The 22,508-nt window shown below is 47.9% G+C and overlaps 1 protein-coding gene across 1 annotated transcript in view; it reads right to left on the reverse strand.

Moving 5' to 3' along the window:
• LOC106562146 (immunoglobulin superfamily DCC subclass member 3) overlaps positions 1 to 22,508 on the reverse strand; it is a 126,281-nt gene that overhangs the window by 4,503 nt on the left and 99,270 nt on the right. The window contains exons 8-9 of the mRNA XM_014126798.3: positions 12,784 to 13,031; positions 368 to 532 (exon numbers count right to left, since the gene is read on the reverse strand). Of these exons, the coding sequence (XP_013982273.3) occupies positions 368 to 532; positions 12,784 to 13,031 (413 nt within the window). The remainder of the gene's footprint in view (positions 1 to 367; positions 533 to 12,783; positions 13,032 to 22,508) is intronic.

Genomic DNA, 22,508 nt, shown 5'->3' on the forward strand with positions numbered 1-22,508 from the left:
ATAAACCACATGATATATTAAATTAAACACGAGCCGTCAGGCTTGTTAAGTCAACCATGTTTTAGTCTATAAAACAGGTCTTTAGTACTTTCTCAGTATATCTCAGTCAGGTATGTGGCTACTGTACTACAAACTCCTGTAGGTGTTTTACAGAACCTTTACAATAAACAACTCATAAAAACCTTTTTTGGTCCATGTAATTACCACCAATTAAGTGAGCGTTTATGTGTGTGTGTGTGTGTGTGTGTGTGTGTGCAAGCCTGTTTGTGTGTGTAAGTCTGTGTGTGTGCTGTTTGCATATGCTTCTGTGTGTGTGTGTGGGTGCTCTGTTTGTGTTTGTGCAAGTGTGTGCGTTCCCAAGGCACACCTTCGCCCAGCGTGCTCTCGGTGGCGCTCTCGGAGGGCTTGCTGGCTCCGCGGGACGTGTAAGCCTTCACATAGAAGGTATAGCTGGTGGACGGCTCCAGATCCCCCACTACCTGCTGTAGAGTCACCTTACTGACGGCTTCCTGGTACTCCATCTCCACAGGGTCTGACGGGGGACGGAGAAAGATAGAGAGAAAAAGAGACTGTTTAATTTAACTGCTTTTTGTACACTGTAAAAAAAACAACTGGTTCCACCACATTTGTTTTTAGGGGGTAGATCAACTTTATATTGCAGATAGATTAAGGCTTCCATCAATGTAATTATCTGCGTCATTTCAAATCCCCCGTATATATTTTTTGTATATATATATATAATATATATATATAAAACAAAATATTATATTATTTTAAATATTTATACATAATATTTGTAATATATACAGTTTAAGTCAGAAGTTCACATACACCTTAGCCAAATACATTTAAACTCAGTTTTTCACAATTCCTGACATTTAATCCTAGTCAGAATTCCCTGTCTTAGGTCAGTTAGGATCACCACTTTATTTTAAGAATGTGAAATGTCAGAATAATAGTAGAGCGATGTCACGCCCTGACCATAGTAAGATGTTATTTTCTATGGTAGAGTAGGTCAGGGCGTGACAGGGGGTGTTTTGTATATCTATGTTTAGGTTCTAGTTTTTCTATTTCTATGTTGTTTTTTGGGAGGATGATCTCCAATTAGAGGCAGCTGGTCCTCGTTGTCTCTAATTGGAGATCATACTTAAGTAATTTTTTATTTTGTTTTCACCTGTGTTTGTGGGTAGTTGTTTTCTGTTTAGTTTATGTACCTGACAGAACTGTGCACTTTCGCTTTGTTATTTTTTCTTTAGTGTTTTCAGTTAAAATAAATATTCATCATGAGCAATCAACACGCTGCGCTTTGGTCCCCTTTCTACGACAGCCGTTACAAGATAATTATTTATTTCAGCTTTTATTTCTTTCATCACATTCCCAGTGGGTCAGAAGTTTACATACACTCAATTAGTATTTGGTAGCATTGCCTTTAAATTGTTTAACTTGGGTCAAACGTTTCAGGTAGTCTTCCACAAGCTTCCCACAATAAGTTGGGTGAATTTCGGCCCATTCCTCCTGACAGAGCTGGTGTAACTGAGTCAGGTTTGTAGGCCTCCTTGCTCGCACACGCCTTTTCAGTTCTGCCCACAAATGTTCTATAGGATTGAGGTCAGGGCCTTGTGATGGCCACTCCAATACCTTGACTTTGTTGTCCTTAAGCCATTTTGCCACAACTTTGGAAGTATGCTTGGGGTCATTGTCCATTTGGAAGACCCATTTGCGACCAAGCTTTAACTTCCTGACTGATGTCTTGAGATGTTGCTTCAATATGTCCACATAATTGTTTTTCCTCATGATGCCATCTATTTTGTGAAGTGCACCAGTCCCTCCTGCAGCAAAGCACCCTCACAACATGATGCTGCCACCCCCGTGCTTCACGGTTGGGATGGTGTTCTTCAGCTTGCAAGCGTCTCTCTATTTCCTCTAACATAACGATGGTCATTATGGCCAAACAGTTCTATTTTTGTTTTATCAGACCAGAGGACATTTCTCCAAAAAGTACGATCTTTGTCCCCATGTGCAGATGCAAACCCTAGTCTGGCTTTTTTATGGTGGTTTTGTAGCAGCGGCTTCTTCCTTGAGGAGCGGCCTTTCAGGTTGTGTCGATATTGGACTCGTTTTACTGTGGATATAGATACTTTTGTACCTGTTTCCTCCAGCATCTTCACAAGGTCCTTTGCTGTTCTGGGATTGATTTGCACTTTTCGCACCAAAGTATGTTCATCTCTAGGAGACAGAACACATCTCCTTCCTGAGCGGTATGACGGCTGCGTGGTCCCATGGTGTTTATACTTGCATACTATTGTTTGTACAGATGAACGTGGTACCTTCAGGCATTTGGAAATTGTTCCCAAGGGTGAACCAGACTTGTGGAGGTCTACAATTTTTTTTCTGAGGTCTTGGCTGATTTCTTTTGATTTTCCCATGACATAATTTTCTGGAATTTTCCAAGCTGTTTAAAGGCACAGTCAACTTAGTGTATGTAAACTTCTGACCCACTGGAATTGTGATACAGTGAATTATAAGTGAAATAATCTGTCTGTAAACAATTGTTGGAAAAATGACTTGTGTCATGCACAAAGTAGATTTCCTAACCGACTTGCCAAAACTAGAGTTTGTTAACAAGACATTTTTGGAGTGGTTGAAAAACAAGTTAATGACTCCAACCTAAGTGTATGTAAACTTCCGACTTCAACTGTGTGTGTGTGTGTGTGTGTGTGTGTGTGTGTGTGTGTGTGTGTGTGTGTGTGTGTGTGTGTGTGTGTGTGTGTGTGTGTGTGTGTGTGTGTATATATATATATATCTATCTAACCCTACCACCCCTCCCCTAATTAGAGTAAACTAATGGACAACACTTAGGCTCCTACATCCAATTTATACATACTATATACATTTTATGGACACAGGCTTTTTTCCACAGCCATTTAGTCAACTTTTCGGTCCAAGTGTTACCTAAACATTGCCCAAACATTGCTCCAACTTGAGAAAACGTAGGAAAAAAATGCAGTAAATGTAAAATGACGTGTTTGCTCAACTTGTCTCATATGTTCATTCAGCTATACATTATTATTTGGGCCTCTTAACTAAAGAAAGGCAGTGCGATTTGCACACACAGTGCTTTAAAACATACAATGTGTAGTTGAATATGAACCATTAATCAACATGTCCTCACATGGGATTTGAACTCACAACCTCTTGGTTCATGGCATTCCAATCTTCCTGCTACGCCACCATGTCTGCACCAATTATCAGATAATCCAGTTAGTCTCTCATCATTGATCTGATATACTTATTTTACAATGTTAGGCTTTTCTGTGTAGTTGGCATATTACTCTGTTTTAATATTACTACTTAATCACTATAATATATAAAATAGTTTTTCTTGAGTATACAGTACTTTTAACAGAGCTGAGATTTACTTTGAAGTGCAAAGTGTAGCAATAGGGTGAAATCAGTCATAGACGAAGACATGGTGGTGTAGCAGGAGAATTGGACTGCTGAGAACCAAGAGGTTGTGAGTTCAATCCCAGGTGAGGACATGTTTCACACTTTCATCCAAGATGGCGTAGCAGTTCAGACGTCCTCTACCCTCCTCTTGTCGTGTCCCGTGTATATATATATTTACAAATTTTTTTCTTCACTTATCTTTTAATATATATATATTTTTTTAAATTCTAAACTCAACCTCAAAGCACTCTCCTGCAACCCGCCTCACCAATTTAAAAAAAGAAAGTATTATTTACCTCATCTGAATTCCACAACAGAAGCTAGCAAGAGGTTAGCCATTTTCACTGGCTAACGTTGAAGTTCAGCTAGCCACGGTTAGCTGTCCTCAGCTATCCATTAGCTCGAAAAGCTATCGCCAGTTTTTGTACAGCGCGACTCAGACCAGAGCATACCGGACCTATTCTCTCTCCTTTCCCCGATTTCTACCGCAGGCTCTGGACATTTACACCTGGATCTTGCAGCTAACTAGCTGCTACCTGAGTGACTATTGGCAACGTCGGTCACGGAATTAACACACATTATTACGGAGCTAGCCAGCTAGCCAGCTGAAGAGTTCCGTCAGCCACTCCTGGGCTATTCCTGAGCTAGCCAGCTGAAGTGTCTCCTGGGCTACAACTCACCTATCCTGACCCGTTTTACTGCCGATGCGGAGCCCCATCGGGTCTTCACGACTGGACCACCGACGTTATCTGCCCGAGGGAGTTATCCAACTGGCCCCTCCGTCGCGACGTAACCTGATCGCCCATCTGCGGCCCGCTAATCGTTAGCTGTCTTTTCGGCTGCGATCTGAATAGGTCTATCGGACACTTTTCTTGGGCCACTATAACTAACTATTTTGCCAACTTGGACTGGTCCCCCCTTCCACACGGAACCCCACTAACCCACAGACGGAAACGCACGAGGTGGCTAAAAACAGACCTCCCTCCCATCTTCCACCAGCTTGCTACCTATGGCCCGGCTAGCTGTCTGAATCTCACTGGACCCTTTGATCACTCGGCTAAGCATGCCTCTCCTTAATGTCAATATGCCTTCTCCATTGCTGTTCTGGTTAGTGTTTATTGGCTTATTTCACTGTAGAGCCTCTAGCCCTGCTCATTATACCTTATCCAACCTCTCAGTTCCTCCACCCACACATGCTATGACATCTTCTGGTTTCAATGATGTTTCTAGAGACAATATCTCTCTCATAATCACTAAATGCCTAGGTTTACCTCCTCTGTACTCACATCCCACCATAACTTTGTCTGTACATTATACCTTGAAGCTATTTTATCGCCCCCAGAAACCTGCTCCTTTTTCTCTCTATTCTGGACGTCACAGACGACCAATTCTTATAGCTTTTAGCCGTACCCTCATACTTATTCTTCTCTGCTCCTCTGGGGATGTAGAGGTGAATCCAGGCCCTGCAGTGCCTGGCTCCACTCCTACTCCCCAGGCGCTCTCTTTTGATGACTTCTGTAACCGTAATAACCTTGGTTTCATGCATGTTAACATTAGAAGCCTCCTCCCTAAGTTTGTTTTATTCACTGCTTTAGCACACTCTGCCAACCCGGATGTCCTAGCTGTGTCTGAATCTTGGCTTAGGAAGTCCACCAAAAACTCTGAAATCTTCATCCCTAACTACAACGTTTTCAGACAAGATAGAACGACCAAAGGGGGCGGTGTTGCAATCTACTGCAGAGATAGCCTGCAGAGTTCTGTCCTGCTATCCAGGTCTGTACCCAAACAATTTGAACTTCTACTTTTAAAAATCCACCTCTCCAAAAACAAGTCTCTCACCGTTGCCGCCTGCTATAGACCCCCCTCGGCCCCTAGTTGTGCTCTGGACACCGTATGTGAACTGATTGCCCCCCATCTATCTTCAGAGCTCGTGCTACTAGGTGACCTAAACTGGGACATGCTTAACACCCCAGCCATCCTACAATCCAAGCTTGATGCCCTCAATCTCACACAAATTATTAATGAACCCACCAGGTACAACCCCAAAGCCGCAAACACTGGCACCCTCATAGATATCATCCTAACCAACGTGCCCTCTAAATACACCTCTGCTGTTTTCAACCAAGATCTCAGCGATCACTGCCTCATTGCCTGCACCCGTAATGGGTCAGCGGTCAAACGACCTCCACTCATCACTGTCAAACGCTCCCTGAAACATTTCAACGAGCAAGCCTTTCTAATCGACCTGGCCCTGGTATCCTGGAAGGATATTGACCTCATCCCGTCAGTAGAGGATGCCTGGTTATTTTTTTAAAATGCCTTCCTCTCCATCTTAAATAAGCATGCCCCTTTCAAGAAATTTAGAACCAGGAACAGATATAGCCCTTGGTTCTCCCCAGACCTGACTGCCCTTAACCAACACAAAAATATCCTGTGGCGTTCTGCATTAGCATCGAACTGCCCCCGCGATATGCAACTTTTTAGGGAAGTTAGAAACCAATACACACAGGCAGTTAGAAACGCCAAGGCTAGCTTTTTCAAACAGAAATTCGCTTCGTGCAACTCCAACTCTAAAAAGTTCTGGGACATTGTAAAGTCCATGGAGAATAAGAACACCTCCTCCCAACTGCCCACTGCACTGAGGATAGGAAACTCTGTCACCACCGATAAGCCCACTATAATTGAGAATTTCAACAAGCATTTTTCTACGGCTGGCCATGCTTTCCACCTAACTACCCCTACTGCATTCAACAGCACTGCACCCCCCACAGCTACTCGCCCAAGCCTCCCCCATTTCTCCTTCTCCCAAATCCATTCAGCTGATGTTCTGAAAGAGCTGCAAAATCTGGACCCCTACAAATCAGCTGGGCTTGACAATCTGGACCCTTTCTTTCTAAAATTATCTGCCGAAATTATTGCAACCCCTATTACTAGCCTGTTCAACCTCTCTTTCGTGTCGTCTGAGATTCCCATAGATTGGAAAGCAGCTGCTGTCATCCCCCTCTTCAAAGGAGGTGACACTCTTGACCCAAATTGCTACAGACCTATATCCATCCTACCCTGCCTTTCTAAGGTCTTCGAAAGCCAAGTTAACAAACAGATTATCGACCATTTCGAATCCCACCGCACCCTCTCCGCTGTGCAATCTGGTTTCAGAGCTGGTCATGGGTGCACCTCAGCCACGCTCAAGGTCCTAAACGACATCGTAACCGCCATCGATAAGAAACAATACTGTGCTGCCGTATTCATTGACCTGGCCAAAGCTTTTGACTCTGTTAATCACCACATCCTCATCGGCAGACTCAGTAGCCTTGGTTTCTCAAACGATTGCGTCGCCTGGTTCACCAACTACTTCTCTGATAGAGTTCAGTGTGTCAAATCGGAGGGCCTACTGTCTGGACCTCTGGCAGTCTCTATGGGGGTACCACAGGGTTCAATTCTTGGGCCAACTCTTTTCTCTGTATACATAAATGATGTCGCTCTTGCTGCTGGTGAATCTCTGATCCACCTCTACGCAGACGACACCATTCTGTACACTTCTGGCCCTTCTTTGGACACTGTGTTAACAACCCTCCAGACGAGCTTCAATGCCATTCAACTCTCCTTCCGTGGTCTCTAACTGCTCCTAAATACAAGTAAAACAAAATGCATGCTCTTCAACCGATCGCTGCCTGCACCTGCCCGCCTGTCCAGCATCACTTCTCTGGACGGTTCTGACTTAGAATATGTGGACAACTACAAATACCTAGGTGTCTGGTTAGACTGTAAACTCTCCTTCCAGACTCACTTCAATCATCTCCAATCCAAAGTGAAATCTCGAATCGGCTTCCTATTTCGCAACAAAGCATCCTTCACTCATGCTGCCAAACATACCCTCGTAAAACTGACCATCCTACCAATCCTCGACTTCGGCGATGTCATTTACAAAATAGCTTCCAATACCCTACTCAACAAGCTGGATGCAGTCTATCACAGTGCCATCCGTTTTGTCACCAAAGCCCCATATACTACCCACCACTGCGACCTGTACGCTCTCGTTGGCTGGCCTTCGCTTCATAATCGTCGCCAAACACATTGGCTCCAGGTCATCTACAAGACCCTGCTAGGTAAAGTCCCCCCTTATCTCCGCTCACTGGTCACCATAGCAGCACCCACCTGTAGCACGCGCTCCAGCAGGTATATCTCTCTGGTCACCCCTAAAGCCAACTCCTCCTTTGGTCGTCTCTCCTTCCAGTTCTCTGCTGCCAATGACTGGAACGAACTACAAAAATCTCTGAAACTGGAAACACTTATCTCCCTCACTAGCTTTAAGCACCAGCTGTCAGAGCAGCTCACAGATCACTGCATCTGTACATAGCCCATCTATAATTTAGCCCAAACTACTACCTCTTCCCCTACTGTATTTATTTATTTTATTTATTTTGCTCCTTTGCACCATATTATTTATATTTTATCTCTGAACTTTCTTCAAACTACAAATCTACCATTCCAGTGTTTCTCTTGCTATACTTTATTTACTTTGCCACCATGGCATTTTTTTGCCTTTACCTCCCTTATCTCACATAATTTGCTCACATTGTATATAATCTTATTTATTTTTTTCTTTTTTATTATTATTATTATTATTATTTTTTTTTTATTATTTTTTTTTTCTACTGCATCATTGATTGTATGTTGTTTTACTCCATGTGTAACTCTGTGTTTTTGTATGTTGTCGAACTGCTTTGCTTTATCTTGGCCAGGTCGCAATTGTAAATGAGAACTTGTTCTCAACTTGCCTACCTGGTTAAATAAAGGTGAAATAAAATAAATAAATAAATAAAATGTTGAATATGAATTAGTGTATAAATTAACATGCACAATGTCAAATATGTAAATTGGAAATATTATATGTTAAATTCACTTTGTGTGTAACTAGTTCAACAGCCATTTTTTTTTAGGTTAAAAATAATACTTTTTAGTTGAATGAATAAATGAGACAATTTGAGCAAACACATCATTTTAAGTTGACAATTTTTGCCTGCATTTTCTCAAGGTGGAGCTACAGTAATACTTGGACCGAAAATGTTAGTAAACAAAAAAAGGCGGTGGAACTAGGTACTTAATAATAATTAGTTGAAACAATTAGATATATTTTTTACAGTGTACTGTCAGGATTGCATCATTTGGTAATAGGGGCTGTGACTGTGAACAACAGAGCTGTGTGAATCCAGGGGGTGGCTCTAGGTGAGTGCTTGTTAAATTTGAAGAGAAAAGGGGGTGTAGGGGGAGGGGGTTACAGTGCGTTATGGCCCTTAAGTCAAGTTACTCACCCATAACCACTATCTACCTCTAGCCCTAAGCCCATTGGGGCAGCCTGTCCCTGGTAGGTAATTAAAGCAGTTCCTATAGGCTAGCCCCGGGGGCCTTTAATTATACATCTGATAGTACGACAGAGGAGAGAGCATCAGCTGTGCCTGGGTGACGTGCTACACACACACACACACACACACACACACACACACACGAGATTGCCACACCCCCCCCAGCAAATAAACATTGACATGCCAACATAACATTTAGTCTCATTCAATTATCAATTAAAAGCCACTTTTATGGCTCCTCTACATGAAGGATGGGGATGGCAGAGAGACCATACATCCTGGAGTGGCTGTAGAAACAGGTGTCCTGTTACCGTACCTCCTCTCTCCTGCTGTCTGTCTACTGCTCTCTCCTCCCTCCTCTCTCCTGCTGTCTGTCTACTGCCCCCCCCCCCCTCTCCGCGTCGCTCGCCCCCTCTCTCCTGCTGTCTGTCTACTGCCTCTCCTCCCTCCTCTCCTGCTGTCTGTCTACTGCCTCTCCTCCCTCCCTCCCTGCGTCGTCACGCCCCCCCCCGCGCTGCCTGCCCCCCCCCCCCCTGCTGTCTGCTACTGCTCTCTCCTCCCTCCTCTCTCCTGCTGTCTGTCTACTGCTCTCTCCTCTCTCCTGCTGTCTGTCTACTGCTCTCTCCTCCCTCCTCTCTCCTGCTGTCTGTCTACTGCTCTCTCCTCTCTCCTGCTGTTTGTCTACTGCTCTCTCCTTCCCCCTCTCTCCTGCTGTCTGTCTACTGCTCTCTCCTCCCTCCTCTCTCATGCTGTCTGTCTACTGCTATCTCCTCCCTCCTCTCTCCTGCTGTCTGTCTACCGCTCTCTCCTCCCTCCTCTCTCCTGCTGTCTGTCTACTGCTCTCTCCTCCCTCCTCTCTCCTGCTGTCTGTCTACTGCTCTCTCCTATCTCCTGCTGTCTGTCTACTGCTCTCTCCTTCCCCCTCTCTCCTGCTGTCTGTGTACTGCTCTCTCCTTCCACCTCTCTCCTGCTGTCTGTCTACTGCTCTCTCCTCCCTCCTCTCTCCTGCTGTCTGTCTACTGCTCTCTCCTCCCTCCTCTCTCCTGCTGTCTGTCTACTGCTCTCTCCTCCCTCCTCTCTCCTGCTGTCTGTCTACTGCTCTCTCCTCCCTCCTCTCTCCTGCTGTCTGTCTACTGCTCTCTCCTCCCTCCTGCTGTCTGTCTACTGCTCTCTCCTCCCTCCTGCTGTCTGTCTACTGCTCTCTCCTCCCTCCTGCTGTCTGTCTACTGCTCTCTCCTCCCTCCTGCTGTCTGTCTACTGCTCTCTCCTCCCTCCTCCCTCCTGCTGTCTGTCTACTGCTCTCTCCTCCCTCCTCTCTCCTGCTGTCTGTCTACTGCTCTCTCCTCCCTCCTCTCTCCTGCTGTCTGTCTACTGCTCTCTCCTCCCTCCTCTCTCCTGCTGTCTGTCTACTGATATCTCCTCTCTCCTGCTGTCTGTCTACTGCTCTCTTCTCCCTCCTCTCTCCTGCTGTCTGTCTACTGCTCTCTTCTCCCTCCTGCTGTCTGTCTACTGCTCTCTCCTCTCTCCTCCCTCCTGCTGTCTGTCTACTGCTCTCTCCTCCCTCCTCTCTCCTGCTGTCTGTCTACTGCTCTCTTCTCCCTCCTGCTGTCTGTCTACTGCTCTCTCCTCCCTCCTCTCTCCTGCTGTCTGTCTACTGCTCTCGCCTCTCTCCTGCTGTCTGTCTACTGCTCTCTCCTCCCTCCTCTCTCCTGCTGTCTGTCTACTGCTCTCTCCTTCCCCCTCTCTCATGCTGTCTGTCTACTGCTCTTGCCTCTCTCCTCCCGTCTGTCTACTGCTCTCTCCTCCCTCCTCTCTCCTGCTGTCTGTCTACTGCTCTCTTCTCCCTCCTCTCTCCTGCTGTCTGTCTACTGCTCTCTCCTCCCTCCTCTCTCCTGCTGTCTGTCTACTGCTCTCTCCTCCCTCCTCTCTCCTGCTGTCTGTCTACTGCTCTCTCCTCCCTCCTCTCTCCTGCTGTCTGTCTACTGCTCTCTCCTCCCTCCTCTGTCATGCTGTCTGTCTACTGCTCTCTCCTCCCTCCTCTCTCATGCTGTCTGTCTACTGCTCTCTCCTTTCTCATGCTGTCTGTCTACTGCTCTCTTCTGCCTCCTCTCTCCTGCTGTCTGTCTACTGCTCTCTCCTCCCTCCTCTCTCCTGCTGTCTGTCTACTGCTCTCTCCTCCCTCTCTCCTGCTGTCTGTCTACTGCTCTCTCCTCCCTCCTCTCTCCTGCTGTCTGTCTACTGCTCTCTTCTCCCTCCTCTCTCCTGCTGTCTGTCTACTGCTCTCTCCTCCCTCCTCTCTCATGCTGTCTGTCTACTGCTCTCTCCTTTCTCATGCTGTCTGTCTACTGCTCTCTTCTGCCTCCTCTCTCCTGCTGTCTGTCTACTGCTCTCTCCTCCCTCCTCTTCCTGCTGTCTGTCTACTGCTCTCTCCTCTCTCATGCTATCTGTCTACTCCTCCCTCCTCTCTCCTGCTGTCTGTCTACTGCTCTCTCCTCTCTCCTGCTGTCTGTCTACTGCTCTCTCCTCTCTCCTGCTGTCTGTCTACTGCTCTCTCCTCTCTCATGCTGTCTGTCTACTGCTCTCTCCTCTCTCATGCTGTCTGTCTACTGTTCTCGCCTCTCTCATGCTGTCTGTCTACTGTTCTCTCCTCTCTCATGCTGTCTGTCTACTGCTCTCTCCTCTCTCATGCTGTCTGTCTACTGTTCTCTCCTCTCTCATGCTGTATGTCTACTGCTCTCTCCTCTCTCATGCTGTCTGTCTACTGCTCTCTCCTCTCTCATGCTGTCTGTCTACTGCTCTCTCCTCTCTCATGCTGTCTGTCTACTGTTCTCTCCTCTCTCATGCTGTCTGTCTACTGCTCTCTCCTCTCTCATGCTGTATGTCTACTGCTCTCTCCTCTCTCATGCTGTCTGTCTACTGCTCTCTCCTCTCTCATGCTGTCTGTCTACTGCTCTCTCCTCTCTCATGCTGTCTGTCTACTGCTCTCTCCTCTCTCATGCTGTCTGTCTACTGCTCTCTCCTCTCTCATGCTGTCTGTCTACTGTTCTCGCCTCTCTCATGCTGTCTGTCTACTGCTCTCGCTTCTCTCATGCTGTATGTCTACTGCTCTCTCCTCTCTCATGCTGTCTGTCTACTGCTCTCTCCTCTCTCATGCTGTCTGTCTACTGCTCTCTCCTCTCTCATGCTGTCTGTCTACTGTTCTCGCCTCTCTCATGCTGTATGTCTACTGCTCTCTCCTCTCTCATGCTGTCTGTCTACTGCTCTCTCCTCTCTCATGCTGTATGTCTACTGCTCTCTCCTCTCTCATGCTGTCTGTCTACTGCTCTCGCCTCTCTCATGCTGTATGTCTACTGCTCTCTCCTCTCTCATGCTGTCTGTCTACTGCTCTCTCCTCTCTCATGCTGTCTGTCTACTGCTCTCTCCTCTCTCATGCTGTCTCCTGTTTTCTCATTCTCTACCTCTTACTCTTTTCTTTTTCCTCTCCCTTCCCGTCCTCTCCCCTGCTATCTCCTTCTCCCTTTAGCTCCCTCCTTCCCTTCTGCTTTCTCCTTTTTCTCCCTTCTCAGTGAGGGCACAGGGGAAGAGGAGCTAGAGGAGGGGTGACGCTGGAAGAGAAGCTGTAGTCAGCCCTGGGGGAGCCAGCCTCCCCTCCCCAGCACAGCCACCTGGTGCCCCATACAGTCTACACCCACCCACCGCTCCATAACACACAGAACACTCTACCTACTGTATATACCACACTCCCTATTGTTCTGTATCATCTCTACCACACGCTGAGGGCAGCCATCCCATTAACCTCAGTAAAATAACATAAGTCACGTAGAGAGCTAATGCATGTAAGCAGGTGATAGCTAGATGGTAGAGCATGTACTACAATGACTGGATAACATCTCCCCGTAGTGAACCAGTTAATCTGAGGCAAGGCAGTATTCTGTGTTCTAGTGGCGTGTTAGAGATGGTGTTAGCCACTAACCTGTGGTCCTGCGGATGTGGAGCACATAGCCGATGATCTCCTGAGTGTTCTGGGCAGGCTCCTTCCAGGACACCTGGATGGCGTTGGGTGAGAGGGCCTCGGCCCGCACCAGACTGGGCATCCCTGGCAGGCCGTCTGCCCACAGCACGGTGAGACGGGCACTGGCCTGGGTGGAGCCGGCACTGTTCTCGGCGATGCACTGGTAGATGGCTTCGTCCTCCTGACTGATGCCATAGATGGTCAGCGTGCTTGAGGAAGAAGAGGAAGAGGAGGACGAGGTGGAGGGAAGAAAGAGGGATAAAGGACGAGGGAGGAAAGGAGACATAGGAAAGACGTGAGTCTCTGGTTTGCAGCGAGAAGGATTAGGATATTATTGGGTAGTGCAGAGAAAGCAAACAGGAAGCTCTCAGATGGTTACTGATTTCGGAGATGAGTGTATTGTGCGTGCGGTGGCAATTTCTGAGCAAAACAAAGCCGGCAGAACCTGACAAGGGCTTTGTTTAAAACTCTCACAGCGGGCAGTCAAGCAAACAATAGAATACTGTCTGAAATCCTTCTGTGTAGCATCTGAATCAAAGTACACCAGTAGTAGGGCATTTCTATTAGCCGGTTCCCTCCTCTTTGTCTCAATCCTAAGCAGATACACTGTCACTACAGAATGAGCCTGCTGGATGTGGCGTGGTAATAAGACAGGTAATAAACACAACAATCAGAACAAAAACAAACACTGTGTACAGTAGGATTGTGTGTGTGTGTGTAGATGTGAATGGTGCCTTACTGTATCTTCCAAGAATTCAAATGCTTATCCTCCCTCCCTCGTTACTGGAGGATGAATTGGAGGTGGGGGGTGGTGGCGCACACCTAACTCCCCTGTTTTCAATTTTTCTCGCTCCCCCCTTCTTCCCCTCTGCCTCCCTCCCTTCCAATCCCTCCTTCCTCCCTCTATCTGCCGTTGCTGGAGGATGGCTTGACAGGGTGTGTGTGTGTGTGTGTGTAGGATGGGGTGATGGTGTGTGAGGGCATAGGGGGTGAATTATTAGAGTTGAATACATAATCATCTGCTCTTCTCCTCTTAATCCTGAGGGGATGAGAAAATAAAAGATTTAACACAGAGGAGCATAATATGGAAATGAACCCCTCCAGCATGTTGCATTTTTGGGGGATAGACACAGACAGCTAGTGTGAGAAGTGCGTTTTTGAAAAGCTTCAAGGTGGGAGTGTAAGATCAATGACTCTAGCAAATAAATGGAGGAATATTATTATTATTTTTTACGCCTTATACTCTTCCATTTCTCACATTGTGCCTGCGGATTAAGTCTGCTATTCTACAGAAAGGCCTCAAACACAAACTTCAATCTATCGCCTCTCTCCGTATCATTGTGTGTCTGACTCCAGTTGACTTAGATATGTCTGCAGCTGTTTAAATGGGCTGGAGGTGTCCACCCAGACAGATTCGTCTTCACTACCTTTCCAGGGCACCTCTCTGAAACAGGGAAGCCCAGGAGTCAGGGACCAGTTTGTTCATGCTGTAGGTGTGTGGTCTCTGATGTGAAGCCTGTGGGTGTTCTATTGGGTTTTCCGATTCAAAGTCGTTGTCAAGACTGAAGGGACACAACATGAGCATAAGGACAAGATCATAGTGTACCATTAAGGTCACTGGTTTGAATCCCTGAGCCGACTAGATGAAAATGACTTAAATGTAAATGCCTATACTGTACCCCTCACAATAGAGCCCCACAGTGGAGGTGTCATAATACCCATAAAACCTAGTGGTCAAACAAGGAAATGGTTCCAATAGTTTTTCCCATAGGATATTTTAGAAACACTTAAAATAAGGGCTGTGTTTCGTGTAGGCTTACCCTGGCGTGACGTTTTGATAACCATGTCAATCTCTCTCAGACAAGGTGACTTTTATCAATATATTCAGCTCTCAGATTTGAACATGAAATTAGCATCAAAGTAGACACAAGATTACAAATCCCTGCAAGATCCTGCACACCATCTCTAACTGGCATGTTTGCTAACAGGTAAATTAAAAAACATAGCCAATTTATTAATTACTACATTTTGCTAACATTCGATAGTTCATTCAGAGATTCTTACCTTTGCCTCGATTTGTCAGTCTCGTCCGGATCATCATGGCATTTGCAGTTCTTTATGATAGTCACATTAGCAGCTAATTAGCATTTAATTTGTTGGGGGTAAATACAGTCCCCTTGTCCGAGAGAGGGTTACATATTTATCAAAACGTCACACCAGGGCAAGCTTACACGAAACACAGCCCTTATTTTAAAATCCCCTATGGGAAAAACGATTGGAACCATTTCCCTGTTTGACCGCTAGGTTTTATGGGTAATATGACTCATATTGTGGTACTATATATGAAACCACGAGAGAATTTAGTCCAGTTTATTTACAGAGGTAAAGGACAGTGACTTTATATACCTGACGTTTCACAAGTGATTGGTGTTGGTCTTACAGATCAATGGACATTATACTGTATGAAGTATGATGAGTGGATCATTCGATTACCTTTTAACAATTTATGGTATATGAATGAGTGGCTTCAGTGGTCCAATGGTTCCAGTGGAGAGAGAGATTGAAAGAGAGAGACAAAGAGAGAGAGAGGGCCATTATTCCAGAGAGGATAGTTGTTCCAGTGTCTGCCAGGTGGAATCAATCTCACCCGGCCTGTCTAGTTTCACTCTCCTGATGGGTCATGGCTAGAAAGAATGCATTTTTTGCATTTTAGCTCACCCTAACCCGAACCCTTTTCCCCACGTGAACCTAATTCTCCTAACCTGCTACATACATTTTCACAACCGGCTGCGTAATTTGTCCTAGCCTGCTACGAAAAGTCAAATCTGACAAAAGCTGTATGCTTTCTAGTCAAACCCCTCCTGAGGCACATCTTCCTTCTCCAAAAGGTAGCGCCGGACATTTGACCGGCAACATTTTAATTTACTGGACATTAGAGAAATGTACATCCCAAGGATCCCGGATTGCAATTGAATCTCGACTTAGATAGTACGAGCATTGAGGAAAAAGTAGGTAGTTGTATTCGCTAAACGTTTTTTATTAAAAGTATGAATTTCAGCACCGCAATTGTATAGGACAAACATAAGTACAGGTAAGAGTTTTCAGAATCTAATGTTTACATACTGTTTAACAGTCTTCATATGTATATACTGTATTCTAATCAAGGCTCATATAACTACTGCTGTACACACATTTTCTATTCATATACTGCCCATAATGTCTATAGACACCATCATACTGTACATATATAATTAGATTCCAGATGCTGACGTTGCCTGTTCTAATATTTATATATTTCTTCATTCCTTTCTTTTCATTTTTTGGATTTGCCTGTGTTGTTTTGTATTGTTAGGTATTACTGCACTGTTGAAGCTGGGAACATACGCATTTCGCTACACCTGCGACAGCATCTGCAAAATACGTGTACGCGACAAATAAAATTGAATTTCATTTGACATTTTTACTAGAATCAATGTTGTTGCTAGAAAATCCCACGACCATATAAGAGAGCAGAGTTGAGCGCTCAGCTAGTGACCTTCCTGCCCCTCTTCCCAGAGAACTTTTGCTTTGAGGGTGGATGTGTCTGAGACCAGACTCATAACGTGAATCCTGCGCTGTACTCTCTCCAGCAGCTCCGACTAGCAACCACTGGGCTGCCAGGCCGACTGAGGAACCGGATGCTGCTGCTCTCTGGGTGCTGTGTCAATCATCTGACAGATCACACACAGAGTCTTTGACTGGAGAAAGAAGGAAACTATAGCTACTGCAGTCAGAGGAACAATGGCATCACACGGGAGGACAACCAACGCACAGAGGCTTTGAAGAAAGAGCGAGAGAGAGAGAGAAACTGAGAGAAAGAGCATCCCGGAAAGAGAGCGAGTGGGAGAGAAAAGCATTCCTGATAAAGGGGGGAAAAATGAAGAGAGAGAGAGAGAGAGAGCATATTAGAAACAGAAAGAGAGAGCGGGAGTCAGTGTTTTGGGCAGAGTGCGTGTGTGAGTGGGGAAGAAAAGATCTGTGTTTGGGCCATCTGCCTGGCCTTGCTGTCATGACAGACCGGCAGGTTGACAGCATTATTTACTCATCAGTTCAAGGCCACTTCACCGATTGATGGGTCCCCCCAGTCTGGGTGAGGGGGCTGGAGCTGGGTGGGCTCACTGGGCTGGGGTAGACTCACTGGGCTGGGGAAGGCTCACTGGGCTGGGGCTAGGGTAGGCTCACTGGGCTGGGGCTGGGGTAGGCTCACTGGGCTGGGGTAGGCTCACTGGGCTGGAGCTGGGTGGGCTCACTGGGCTGGGGCTAGGGTAGGCTCACAGGGCTGGGGCTAGGGTAGGCTCACTGGGCTGGGGATGGGGCTAGGGTAGGCTCACTGGGCTGGGGCTGGGTGGGCTCACTGGGCTGGGGCTAGGGTAGGCTCACTGGGCTGGGGCTAGGGTAGGCTCACTGGGCTGGGGTAGGCTCACTGGGCTGGGGTAGGCTCACTGGGCTGGGGTAGGCTCACTGGGCTGGGGTAGACTCACTGGGCTGGGGTAGGTTCACTGGGCTGGGGTAGGTTCACTGGGCTGGGACTGGGGCTAGGGTAGGCTCACTGGGCTGGGGTAGACTCACTGGGCTGGGGCTGGGGGCCCTAGGCGGGGTAGGCTCACTAGGCTGGGGCTAGGGGCTCACTGGGCTGGGGCTAGGGTAGGCTCACTGGGCTGGGGCTAGGGTAGGCTCACTGGGCTGGGGCTGGGGTAGGCTCACTGGGCCGGGGTAGGCTCACTGGGCCGGGGCTAGGGTAGGCTCACTGGGGCTGGGGCTAGGGTAGGCTCACTGGGCCGGGGCTAGGGTAGGCTCACTGGGGCCGGGGCTAGGGTAGGCTCACTGGGGCTGGGGCTAGGGTAGGGTCACTGGGGCTGGGGCTAGGGTAGGCTCACTGGGGCTGGGGCTAGGGTAGGCTCACTGGGGCTGTGGCTAGGGTAGGCTCACTGGGGCTGGGGCTAGGGTAGGCTCACTGGGGCTGGGGCTAGGGTAGGCTCACTGGGGCTGGGGCTAGGGTAGGCTCACTGGGGCTGGGGCTAGGGTAGGCTCACTGGGGCTGGGGCTGGGGTAGGCTCACTGGGCTGGGACGGGGTAGGCTCACTGGGCTGGGGCTAGGGTAGGCTCACTGGGCTGGGGCTAGGGTAGGCTCACTGGGCTGTGGCTAGGGTAGGCTCACTGGGCTGGGGATAGGGTAGGCTCACTGGGCTAGGGCTAGGGTAGGCTCACTGGGCTGGGGCTGAGGCTAGGGTAGGCTCACTGGGCTGGGGCTGAGGCTAGGGTAGGCTCACTGGGCTGGGGCTAGGATAGGCTCACTGGGCTAGGGAACTGTGCGGGCTAACTGGGCTCAGTGGGCTGGGGGCGTGGGAGGTTTCTGTTGTTCAGCCACTGGGGCCGTGTTTGCAATGTTGTCACTGAACAAAGGCCTGTGAAAAGCTAAACTAGAGAGAGGGAGGGAAGAGAGGGAGGGAGGGAAGTGAGTGAGGGAGGGGAAAAAAGGGAAGAAAGGAGGGAACAGGGGGAGAGGGGAGGGGGGAGAACAGGGGCTTTGAAGAGGGAGGAGCAATGAGCTGTCTCACGGAAGGCCCACGGAAATGACTGATTGCAGGCAGGGTTACAGGTCAAGACCAATGCCCAGGTCCCAGCTCGCTGGAATCACAAAACGGGGATTCCACAGAAGGAAAACAGGAAAAAAAGGAAAACATATTTCCCTTTTAATTGGTTCAGCTACACACAAAAAATATGCAGCCCAGCGGAATATTCCTAGAGGGAGTAAAACACATCTCTTTACTGAAACTTACTCACACAAATAAATCATACAAGTCTTCATTCCCCATAAAAACATAGGAGAAGATTAGTTTCGCCCTCAGTTTACAGTCAACCCTCACAAGTCAAAACTATTCCACAAATCATGCCATTTCTACAACATACACTAGGCTGACATTCTACCCAGAAACGATGTTACTTTGCAATTTCAATTCACTGTCTTCTCTGTGTTTGATCATTAGCCCACTGGTTCAGATGATCCTGACTATGTCATGGATGGGCCAGGCTGGTTCAGATGATCCTGACTATGCCATGGATGGGCCAGGCTGGTTCAGATGATCCTGACTATGTCATGGATGGGCCAGGCTGGTTCAGATGATCCTGACTATGCCATGGATGGGCCAGGCTGGTTCAGATGATCCTGACTATGTAATGGATGGGCCAGGCTGGTTCAGATGATCCTGACTATGTCATGGATGGGCCAGGCTGGTTCAGATGATCCTGACTATGCCATGGATGGGCCAGGCTGGTTCAGATGATCCTAACTATGTCATGGATGGGCCAGGCTGGTTTAGATATTCCTATTAACAGTCCTTTCATAAGTGTTGTACTCCCCTGAAAACGGCCAGGGCAGCACATTCTGAGGCCATGATTCTGATGGAGGTCAGCCAGGCATTTTCATCACTGGGGTAATGGTGTTTCATGTTTATGGAACAGCCCGTGACCACTCCTCAGTGCCCTGCGTGAGAAGAACATCAACTCTCTGCCCTTCTACGTCAACCAACCAACATCCAACGCGCACACACACACACACACACACACACACACACACACACACACACACACACACACACACACACACACACACACACACACACACACACACACACACACACACACACACACACCTAAGTAAAGTCCCTGGTCAAAAACAATATAATCCTACTGTTATATTTGCATTAGCTGTCAATCTGAATTTATTGTGACCATTTTAGCTCTCACAGAGTTCACACCAGTCAGACTGTCACAGTGTGTAATTGGTTACAGCGTGCTGCAGGGAGACAGTCTAAAGGGCAATGCACGGGAGAATTTGCATGTTTGATATGTGTGTGTGTATGCATGTGAATGTGTGTGTGTGCGTGTGTGTGCTTACGTGTGTTCTTTGATTAATGTGTGTGCATGCACGTGAGTAAAATACGCAATCGATTCCCTTTCTTTCTTATCCTATCCTCTCAGGCAGGTCAGCAGCATGAGAGAATGCTGTTGGGAACAATGTGCAGTATGTGCATATCTCTAGTGTTGTCCCTTCCATTTGCAGGAACAGACATGCACGCACCAGGGTGTCCGTTAGGAAAATGTGGCATCGGAACAACGTGACCGGGAAGATTTTAATTTACTGGCCATTTGAGAAATTTACCGGACCCATATGAATTGGTTGTGTAACCAATTAGGGTGTCCACCCACTGTGCTTAGAATGAAATAAATCACATTTAGATTATGGTAATTCCACCGAACAGAACATGCAATTCCTGTAATGAAGAAGCCAATAAAATATTTGCCAAAATGCAATTAGTGGGAAACACCATTCTAAACAGTTCACCTGATGAGAGCTGTTCCATATGTGACAGAAATGAAAATCTCTGTTAGAAACATAGCAGGGCAATCTAATAACAACAACTAGGATGGGTTGTTAATATTACTGGGATTGTTCCTTTGGTTTCTCGACAATGAAAGAAAGTTGATATGAAAACAGAACAGCTGTCACGCTCTGACCTTAGAGATCCTTTTATGTCTCTATTTGGGTTGGTCAGGGCGTGAGTTGGGCTGGGCATTCTATGTCCTTTTTTCTACGTTTGGTATTTCTTTGTTTTGGCCTGGTATGGTTCTCAATCAGGGACAGCTGTATATCGTTGTCGCTGATTGGGAGCCATACTTAGGCAGCCTGTTTTCCTTTGGGTTTTGTGGGTGGTTATTTCTGTTTAGTCATTTGTTACCTGACAGAACTGTTTGGCTGTTGTCTTTTGTTTAGTTGTAAAGTGTTCTCATTTTCCATAAAATTTCATGATGAGCACTAACCACGCTGCGCCTTGGTCTACTCCATTCAACAGCCGTTACAGAACCACCCACCAAAGAAGGACCAAGCAGCGTGCCCAGGAGGAGCAAGGATCCTGGGCCAGGGAGAGAAAGGACTGGACATGGGAGGACATCCTGGACGGCAAGGGATCCGACACTTGGGAAGAGATCCTGGTCGGAAGGGATCGCCTCCCATGGGAACAGGTAGAGGCACTCAGAAGAGTGGAGGCAGCAGGAGAAAAGGACCAACGGCAACGGTATGAGGGAACACGGCTGGGAAGGAAGCCCGAGAGGCAGCCCCAAAATGTATTTTGGGGGGGGGGGGGGGCACACGGGGAGTGTGGCAGAGTCAGGTTGGAGACCTGAGCCAGCTCCCCGTGCTTACCGGAAGCAGCGTGGTACTGGTCAGGCACCGTGTTATGCTGTGAAGCGCACGGTGTCTCCAGTGCGCGCTCATAGCCCGGTGCGCTATAGGCCAGCCCCCCGCAAGTGCTCAGCTAGAGTGGGCATCGAGCCAGGACGGGTTGTGCAGGCCGTGCGTTCCAGACCTCCAGTGCGTCTCCAGGACCCGGTCTATCCTGTGCCTGCTCCCAGAGCCAGGCCTCCTGCAAGTCTCCCCAGCCTGGTGCGTCCTTTGCCTGCGCCCAGAGCCAGGCCTACGGAAAGTCCCCGTCCAGAGCTTCCGGCGACAGTTCCCCGTCCAGAGCTTCCGGCGACAGTGCCCCGTCCAGAGCTTCCGGCGACAGTGCCCCGTCCAGAGCTTCCGGCGACAGTGCCCCGTCTAGAGACGGCCCACAGTCCGGAGCCTGCCGAGACGGCCCACAGTCCGGAGCCTGCCAAGACGGGCAACAGTCCGGAGCCTGCCGAGACGGGCCACAGTCCGGAGCCTGCCGAGACGGGCCACAGTCCGGAGCCTGCCGAGACGGGCCACAGTCCGGAGCCTGCCGAGACGCTCCCCAGCCAGGCGCAGCCAGAGTCGCCCGCCAGCCCGGGGTCCGCTGCGAGGATCCCCAGTCCGTGGTCGGCGGCAAGAGACCACGCTCTAGTGGAGCCATTTAAGTGGGGTGAGCCAGCGGTGGAGCGGGGCCTGCGTCCTGCTCCTGGGCCGCCACCACGGGTAGATGCCCACCCGGACCCTCCCCTATAGGTTTAGGTTTTGCGGCTGGAGTCCGCACCTTTGGGGGGGTACTGTCACGCTCTGACCTTAGAGATCCTTTTACGTCTCTATTTGGGTTGGTCAGGGCGTGAGTTGGGCTGGGCATTCTATGTCCTTTTTTCTACGTTTGGTATTTCTTTGTTTCGGCCGGGTATGGCTCTCAATCAGGAACAGCTGTATATCGTTGTTGCTGATTGGGAGCCATACTTAGGCAGCCTGTTTTCCTTTGGGTTTTGTGGGTGGTTATTTCTGTTTAGTCATTTGTTACCTGACAGAACTGTTTGGCTGTTCGTCTTTTGTTTAGTTGTAAAGTGTTCTCATTTCCCATTAAATTTCATGATGAGCACTAACCACGCTGCGCCTTGGTCTACTCCATTCAACAGCCATTACAACAGCAGAGAAATGCTGGTTAATGACAGCAGGAAGTCTTTATAAAATAATTGCCTCCATGTTTCTATGGTGGGATTTTGGCGAGGCTACTGTGAAGCAAGGTAAGACATGGCTCATAATATGAAGTAAACCGTTCAGGTTTCAAACTACATATTAAGTATATGTTTTCAAAATTCCTATTGAGCCTCCAGCTCACATTGTAAAGTAGTGGGTGGCGTGTTGATAGACTGCCTATCGTTACGGAGACACAAAGACCTGGATTGCAATAAGATGTTTTTCCATT

The sequence above is a fragment of the Salmo salar genome, chromosome 11 (genome assembly GCF_965601325.2).
Source record: "Salmo salar chromosome 11, fSalSal1, whole genome shotgun sequence".
Taxonomy (NCBI): domain Eukaryota; kingdom Metazoa; phylum Chordata; class Actinopteri; order Salmoniformes; family Salmonidae; genus Salmo; species Salmo salar.